The 9,067-nt window shown below is 45.1% G+C and overlaps 1 protein-coding gene across 4 annotated transcripts in view; it reads left to right on the top strand.

Moving 5' to 3' along the window:
- The first annotated feature begins 1,735 nt into the window (after window positions 1-1,735).
- The window catches only part of pygl (phosphorylase, glycogen, liver), a 94,658-nt gene continuing 87,326 nt past the window's right edge, over window positions 1,736-9,067 (top strand). For 3 of the 4 annotated variants that reach the window (XM_080202668.1, XM_080202667.1, XM_080202665.1), the window contains exon 1: window positions 6,462-6,713. In XM_080202668.1, coding sequence (XP_080058794.1) covers window positions 6,462-6,713 — 252 coding nt within the window. Of the gene's footprint in view, window positions 1,756-6,461; window positions 6,714-9,067 lie in introns of those variants that run through there. The other variant, XM_080202666.1, reaches the window with a different exon arrangement.

The raw sequence follows: 9,067 nt of genomic DNA, 5'->3' as shown, positions 1-9,067 counted from the left end.
CTGTGAGGATGAAGGACAAGTGCAGCAAATACCAGGAAAACTGGATAATGAGGGATATTATGAGCCTTGTTAAAACTAAAAAGGAAGCATTCATAAGATCTAAAAGGCTTAAAACAGATGAAGCCCTTGAAGAATATAAAGAATGTAGGAAGGAACGTAAGAAAGCACTCGGGACAGCTAACAGGGGTCATGAAAAGTCCTTGGCAATCAGGATTAAGGAAAATCCGAAGGCATTTTATACGTATGTAAAGACCAAGAGGGTAACCAAGGAAATGGTTGGTCCACTCAAGGATAGTGGAGAGAAATGGGCAAGATACTAAATGAATACTTTGCTGCACTAAAGAGAGGATCTTGATGGATGAGGAGCCTGTGGTAGGGTGTGTAGACCTTCTGAGTCATGTCAATATCAAAAAGGAGAAGCTATCGTGCATCTTAAAAAGCACTGAAGTAGGTAAATCCCCAGGGCCAGATGGGATCTACCCCAGAATACAGAGGGAGGCAAGGACAGAAATTGTTGGACCCTTGACAGATATCTTTGTATCCTCATTGGCTACAGGTGAAGTTCCAGAGGACTGGAGGATAGCAATTGTCATTCCATTGTTTAAGAAGGGCAGCAGGGATAATCCAGGAAACGATAGGTTGGTGAGCCTCTAACGTCAATGGTACAGAAATTATTGGATAAGATTTTTAGGGACAGGATTTAGTCACATTTGGAAACAAATGGACTTTATTAGTGATAGGCCACATGATTTTGTGAAGGGGAGGTCGTGCCTCATCATCGTGTTTTTCGAGGAAGTGATGAAGATGACTGAAGAGGGAAAGGCAGTGGATGTTATACACATGGACTTCAGTAAAGCCTTTGACAAAGCACCTCATGGTAGACTGGTATGAAAGGTGAAGTCACATGGGATCAGAGGAGAGCTGGCAAGATGGATGCACAACTGGCTTGGCTATAGAATGATGTAGAGATGCCGGCGTTGGACTGGGGTAAACACAGTAAGAAGTCTCACAACACCAGGTTTAAGTCCAACCAGTTTATTTGATAGTAATCCCACAAGCTTTTGGAAACAGTGTTCCTTCGTCAGGTGTGTGGAAGGTTCTGATCAGAGAAAGGCATATAAAGACACACACAGTTTACAGAATACTGATTAGAATGCAAGTCTTTGCAGCTAACCTGCTATTCAAGTCTTAAAGATTCAGACAATGTGAGTGGAGGAAGCATTAGCATAGATTAAAGAGATGTGTATTGTCTCCAGACAGGGCAGTAAGTGAGATATTACAAGCCCAGGCAAATCATGGGGGTTACAGACAGTGCAACATGAACCCCAGATCCTGGTTGATGCCGTCCTCATGTGTGCGGAACTTGGCTATCGATCTGCTCAGCGACTCTGTGCTGTCATGTGTCGTGAAGGCCACTACGACAACGGATGAATGAACATGACTCGACAATCACCAGGCATGACTGTTCCGTCCCTGTTGGCAAACACTTCAGCGGTCATGGGCATTCGGTCTCTGATCTTCGGGTAAGCATTCTCCAAGGTGGCCTTCACAACACATGACAGCGCAGAGTCGCTGAGCAGAGACTGATAGCCAAGTTCCACACACATGAGGACGGCCTCAACCGGGATCTGGGGTTCATGTTGCTCTATCTGTAACCTCCATGACTTGCCTGGGCTTGTAAAATCTCAGTTACTATCCTGTCTAGAGACAATACACATCTCTTTAACCTATGCTAATGCTATCTCCACTCACATTGTCTGCATCTTTTAAGACTTGAATAGCAGGTTAGCTGCAAAGACTTGCATTCTAATCAGTATTCTGCAAACTGTGTATGTCTTTATATGCCTTTCTCTGATCAGAACCTTCCATGCACCTGACAAAGGAACACTGTTTCTGAAAGCTTGTGGGATTACTATCAAATAAGCTGGTTGGACTTAAACCTGGTGTTGTGAGACTTCTTACTTGGCTATAGAGGACAGGGGGTAGCAGTAGAGGGCTGCTTTTCTGAATGGAAGGCTATGACTGGCGGTGTTCTACAGGGATCAGTTTTGGGACCTTTTGTTGTTCGTCGTATATATAAATGATTTGGAGGAAAATATAGCTGGACTGATTAGTAAGTTCGCAGATGACATAAAAATTGGTGGAGTTGCAGATAATGAAGAGAATTGTATGAGAATACAGCAAGATATAGACAGTTGGAAACTTGAACAGAGAAATGGCAGTTAGAGTTTAATCTGGACAGTGTGAGATAATGTATTTTAGAATGCATGTAGGAATTATACAATAAATGGTAGAACCCTTCAGAGTATCGATAGGCAGAGAGATGTGGGCATACATGTCCACCAATCACTGAAAGTGGCAATGCAGGTGGATAAGGTAGTCAAAAAGGCATATGGCATGCTTGTCTTCATCGGTCAGGGCACTGAGTATAAAAATTGGCAGATCATGCTGCAGCTGAACAGAACTTTAGTTAGGCCTCATTTAGAATATTGTGTACAATACTGATTGCCACACTACCAGAAGGATGTGGATGCTTTGAGAGGATACAGAAGAGCTTTACCACGATGTTGCCTGGTCTGGAAGGTATTAGCTATGAGGAGAGGTGGATAAACTTGGTTTATTCTCACTGGAACGACAGAGGTTCACAGAATCACAGCATCCTATTGTGCAGAAGAGGCCCTTTGGCCCATCGAGTCTGCACTGATGCATGAAAGGCCTTGACCTGCCCACCTAATCCCACTTGCCAGCACTTAGCTCATAGCCTTGAATGTTATGGTGTGCCAAATACTCATCCAGTATTTTTTAAATGTTGTGAGGCATCCTGCCTCCACCACTCTCCCAGACAGTGCCTTCCAGATCGCCACCACCCTCTGAGTAAAAAAAGTTTTTCCTCAAACACCCCCTAAACCTTCCATCCCTCACTTCCTTAATTTGTATCCCGTCATAACTGATCCTCCAACTAAGGGGAATAGCTGCTCCCTCTTCACCCTGTCCATGCCCCTCATAATCTTGAACATCTCAGTCAGGTTGCCCCTCAGTCTTCTCTGTTCCAGAGAAAATAACCCAAGCCTATCCAACCTCTCTTTATAACTTAAAATATTCCATCCCAGAAAACATCCTAGTGAATCTCCTCTGCACCCCCTCCAGCGCGTTCACATCCTTCCTATAATGTGGAGACCAGAACGGCACTCAGTACTCCAGCTGTGGCCTCACCAAAGTTCTATATAACTCCATCATGACCTCTCTGCTTTGTAATCTATATCCCGATTTGTAAAGACGAGTGTGCCATATGCCTTTTTCACCACCCTATTAACCTGCCCTCCAGTCACTAAAGCAGCCTTCTATCACCGCCCTCTGTCTCCTACTGCTAAGCCAATTATGAATCCACCCTATCAGATCACCCTCTGCACATAAGCTTTGTTAATAAGTCTCCCAAGTGCGACTTTGTCAAAGGCTTTGCTGAAATCCATGTAAACCACATCAACCGCACTACTGTCATTCACACACTTGGTTACATGCGCAAAAAATTCCATCAAATTTGTTAGGCATGACCTCCCTCTGACAGAACAATGCTGACTATCCCTGATCAGGTTGAGGGGTGACCTAATAGAGGTTTACAAGATTATGAGTGGCATGGATAAAGTGGATAGTCAGTTGCTCTTTCATACGGTAGAAAAGTCAAGTATTAGGGGACAAAGGTTTAAGGTGCGTAAGAAGAAGTTTAGAGGAGATATGCGAGGCAACTTTTTTACACAGAGGGTGGTGAATGGAACGCGTTGCCCAGGGAGATGGTGGAAGCAGGTACGATAGCGGTATTTAAGGGGCAACCAGACAAATGCATGAATAGGATGGGAATGGAAGGATACGGACTCCGTAAGTGCATACGGATTAAGTTTAGGCAGGAATCATGAACGATGCAGGCTTGGAGGGCTGGAGGGCCTGTTTCTGTGCTGTACTTTTCTTTGTTTATAGTTTTCTTTCAAAATGTTGCCTCAGGCAGGAAAACAATATGTAGCCCCACAGCTGTGCTGCCAGCTTTTCCTGCTAAAGTTTTAAACACTTGAAAATAAAAATGCTGGAGGCAGGTACCACGGTGTCACACTGGTCGCCAGCCGGCAATGTCAGCCTTCCAGAGATCAGGGTACCATTTTCAAAGGGCACTGCGATTTAACAGAACTAAAAGTAAAAACAAAGATTCCACACCCCCCCACACATCCCCATCCCCACCCATGGACATGGAGATTCTTCCCTCTCCAGTGCACAAGGGCAACCCCCTCCCCATGGACACAGGGAATAATCCCAGCCCACTCCACGGACTTCCTCAATTTAAGACCCCTGCCCCTCCCCCCGGCACTGACCTCTGGCACTTCCCCCTAGTGCAGTATTTTGTTTTATATATCAACTATCTCCAAAAACGTGTATGCACAAATCCCAATCTGGGCTCAATCCTAGCCTCACTAAAATGGTAGGTGCCATGTTCTGAGATGGGATTTGCACATTTCAATCTCTTCTGCCATTTGCAGAATAGAGAGATTCTCCATCATTGCAATATTTCAGACCTGAGTCTGTGAATCTTGGGCAGCAATGGGGCCAGCTGCCTCCTCTTTTGTGTCCAGGCACTAAGGCTTTGAATAAGATTTGAGTTTTTGTTTCCATAACGAGGAGATGTGATATGAGGTCAGATCCCCTCTATAAACTATTCCATTTTACCCTGAATTAGAGACAATTTTAAACATAATTGTCATATAAATCCAGTGGTCATAACAGCATCATAAGATTTAGGTTAGCTATGGAAAAGGACAAACAGCAATCAAGAATAAAAATACTTAATGGAAGGAGAGTCAATATCAGTGGGTTAAGAACACATCCGGCCCACGTAATTTGGATCAAAGACTGACAGGAAAAACTGCAACAGAACTGGTACAGTCAAGTACATTTCTACAAGGACAAAGGTAGGCCAAACAAGGCAAGAGCTCGCTAAACGATGAAAGAGATACAGAATAAAACAAAGCCAAAAAATGGTTTGAATGGCAGATACGGTGATAATACAATGGAGAATAAGACTGTATATAAAATGTTCAGGAAGGAACTGAAAAAATGGTGCAGAAGGAGTATGAGAAAAAATTGGCAGATAAAAGAGAAACCAAAAGGCTTCTCTAGATATACAAATAGTAAAAGAATGCCAAAAGGATGGGTGGGGCTGAACAGACTCCTACAAGGAGATTTATATATGGAGGCAGAGGGCATGTTTGCAGTATTAAATTATTACTTTTCACCTTTACCAAGAAGAAGATGCTGAGATGTGTTGCATTTTAATGCATTCTTCATTCAAAGTTCATGTCAATGTTAGTTCTATGAAGATCATTCTGAGTATATGTTGAAAATGCAAGCATTACCAACCCCATTTATACACCCTAAGGGTATTAATCCACTTTACTCGCAGTGGTTACAAATAAGACAGGTTCGGTTGCATTTGAAGAAATTGAAAGATGGGCTTCTTAAAATTTACTTCCGGTGTCTTCGCTGGTTTGGACAGGCTCTGCAATACAGTCAGAGGGTGCCGCGAGTAGCAGAGGTCTGCTTGCATTGCAGAACCTGGGCACTTCAGTGCTGCCGTTGGGACTGGGCTGTATTACGGACCCCTTTAGTCACATTTTGGTATGCTGTTATAAGTTTCCTTTATGCTTTGCTTCTTGTTCTTTTGAGGGGGGTCCCTCCCCTTCCCCCTTTTCTTAGGAGTTGTCTCTTTTATTTCATTCTTCAGTTTGTTTAAATTACTTTAATTGTTTTTGCCTAAAAGAATAGCACTGCAGTGCTGACAGAATTGCAAAGGGAACAGTTCTAGGATCATCACCCCTCCTCCGATGACAAAGATTCGACAGGGCATGAGGAGGATGCCAGGGCCATGGGGAGCTGTGCATGTTTCAAGGCTGAATCGGAATTCGAGGACTTTTCTTGGCTTCACTGCAAACCTAGTGCCTCCTCCACTCCTTTGAGATTTTCCTGTGCAGACGAACAACTATTTAATTCCACGTCACTGTCCACCAACTAAGCAACCAAGAGGACACCAACATGAACCCCATTTTCAGCTCAGACTTCGACTATGCTCCATTTTCCCCCCTTCGGCTCACACGATGAAGGCCAGAGGCACGCACTCGGGGGCGGGAGCTGAGCTGATTGGGTGCCGTGGAAGCGAGGGTTGTGTTGATTGGATGTAGTGGGAGTAGGCGCTGAGCTGATTGGGCGAAAGCGAGGGCCGGAGCGGACGTTAAGCTGATTGGGTAGAGCGAGAGCTGAGCTGATTGGGTACGGTCGGAGCGAGTGCTGAGCTGATTGGGTGCAGGGGGAACGGGGGGGGCCGAGGCGGGGCGAGTTGGTGGTGGCCGTTTGAAGAAAACGGATAAACGGAAAAAGCTCGAGATCGCTGTGTTCTGTGGCCGAGTCTGGAGTTGAGAGGCAAGATGGCAAAACGGAACTCGGCAAGCGAGAGAAGGAAACAGATCACTATACGTGGTTTGGGAGGCTTGGTTGGCTTGGAAAATGTAGCGGGGTTAAAGTTAGGATTTAATCGCCACCTGCACTTCACCCTGGTGAAGGATCGTAATGTGGCCACCATGAAGGATTATTACTTGGCGCTGGCGCACATCGTCCGCGACCATTTGGTGGGCCGCTGGATACGCACCCAGCAGTATTACTACAATAAGGACCCTAAGGTAAACTGGGGGACATATAGCACCGTAAATTTACTCCAAAATGAAATAAATATGCTTCATACTCAATCGAGCGCTTCATACCGGAGGGTACACATTCGGCCAGCAGATTGCGGTAATCGCAGAATCCCCGCAGTACAGGAGGAGGCCATTCGTCCCATCGAGTCTGCACCGAGAACAATCCCACCTAGGTCCTCTCCCCGTAAACTTTCGCATTTACCTTAGCTAGCCCCTTGACACTTAGGGGCAATTTAGCATAGCCATTCAACCTAATTGGCGCATCTTTGGACAGTGGGAGGAAACCCAAGCACCCGGAGGAAACCCACGCAGACACGGGGAGAACATGCAAATTCAGCGCAAAGAAAATTACAGCACAGGAACAGGCCCACGGATGCTCGAAGCATGCATCGACCGCGCTGCTTGACTTAACTAAAACCCCCCACTCTTCCGGGGACCATATCCCTCTATTCCCATCTCATTCATGTACTTGTCAAGACGCCCCTTAAAAGTCACTACCGTATTCGCTTCCACTACCTCCCCCAGCAATGAGTTCCAGGCACCCATCTGTGTAAAAAAATCTGCCTTGTACATCTCTTTTAAAACTTGCCCCATGCAAACCTATGCCCCCTAGTAATTGACTCTTCCACCCTGGGAAAAAGCTTCTGACTATGCACTCTGGCCATGCCTTTCATAATCTTGTAGACTTCTATCAGGTCTCCCCTCAATCTCCATCGCTCCAGTGAGAACAAACCAAGTTTCTCCAACCTCTCGTCGCAGCTAATGCTCTCCGTACCGTGCAACATCCTAGTAAATCTTTTCTTTACCCTCTCCAAAGTCTCCACATCCTTCTGGTAGTGTGGCGGCCAGAATTGAACACTATATTCCAAACATGGCCTAACTGAGGTTCTATAAAGCAGCAACATGCCTTGCCAATTTTTAAACTCAACACCCTGGCCAGTGAAGGCAAGCATGCCATATGCCTTCTTGACTACCTTCTTCTCTACCTGCATTGCCACTTTCAGTGACCTGTAGACCTAGATCCCTTTGCCTATCAATACTCCTAAGGGTTCTGCTAGTTACTGTATATTTCCTATTAGACCTTCCAAAATGCATTACTTCACATTTGTCCGGATTAAACTCCATCTGATATCTCTCCGCCCAAGTCTCCAACTGATCTATATCCTGCTGTATCCTCTGATGGTCCTCGTCACTATCCGCAGACTGGAATTGAACCCAGGTCCCTGGCTCTTAGGTAGGAATACATCATTCAAATGCAATCCAATGAACAAGAGCCCGAAGTGATGCCTATGGCATCCTCTCATTTTGGTTTCCATCCCCCAACTTGTTTCTGGGGTACAGCCACTGGGACAGCAGTATCATTATAAATGGGATCACAAGGTAAAGATGTGTCAGTGGCCACTGTTTTGAGCAGGATTTGCTATTGTAGGGCTGTCTACATCATGTTTCTGCTATTAGGATTAGGGGCCTCAAGGTAAAAATGAATAGGGATCCAGTGTGGCAGGTAAGGATTGGCAGGATTGCAGGAGCTTCAGTCTTTGCAGTTGTCCAATATGAGGTCCTTGCAGCTTGTTTGGATGAGAGTGGAGGGTGGGTGAGCTAACTAACTTTGGTCCTGTGGCACAAGGTTCTGCAGTCAGTATGAGGACCATGGCACTGAATTAAGAAGCTGGACCTCCCAATCACTGGATTATTACCTTAGACATGTGCAATGTGTAGAGCAAATACAATTCAAAAAATAAATGTGGCTCAAGAGACTGGTATGGGAGTAGTGGATTCTGGTTCTTGGGGCATTAGCACCAGTACTGGGGAAAGTGTGGGTTGTCGGAGAATTCCCTAAGGCTAAGTACCAGGTTCCTTACTGCTCATGGTAAATATCCAGTGTACGTCTTTTGAAAATAAATTAAAGTTAAAAGTGTTTGCGTGTATGGCGGTTTTGGTATCAGTTCAAATTATGCTTTTATTGTTACAACGGAAAAAGTAAACATGAGCTTGGAGAAGGATTGAGATGTTGCTTAGGAACCAGGGACATCATTAGAACAAAGGTTCTAGAACAGCACAGGAACAGGCCCTTTGGCCCATCCAGTCTGTGCTGACACAGGTGACTCACTAATCTAATATTTTGTTGCCCCTCATGGTTAATTTCCCCTGTATTCTCTGCCCATTCATCTAAGTGTCCAGATGCCTCTTGAACGTTGTTATAGAATCTGCTTCCGCCACCTCCTTGGCAGCACGTTCCAGGCATTCACCACCCTCTATGAAAAACATGCCCCTTACATTTTTTTTAAACTCTGACTATCTACTCTATCTAAGCCTGTAAAATCTTGTAAACTTCTATT

The sequence above is a fragment of the Carcharhinus amblyrhynchos genome, chromosome 14 (assembly GCF_965287045.1).
Source record: "Carcharhinus amblyrhynchos chromosome 14, sCarAmb.v2.hapA, whole genome shotgun sequence".
Classification (NCBI taxonomy): Eukaryota; Metazoa; Chordata; class Chondrichthyes; order Carcharhiniformes; family Carcharhinidae; genus Carcharhinus; species Carcharhinus amblyrhynchos.
Note: the sequence above shows the minus strand (reverse complement) of the source record. Positions and strands in the feature narration are given on the sequence as shown.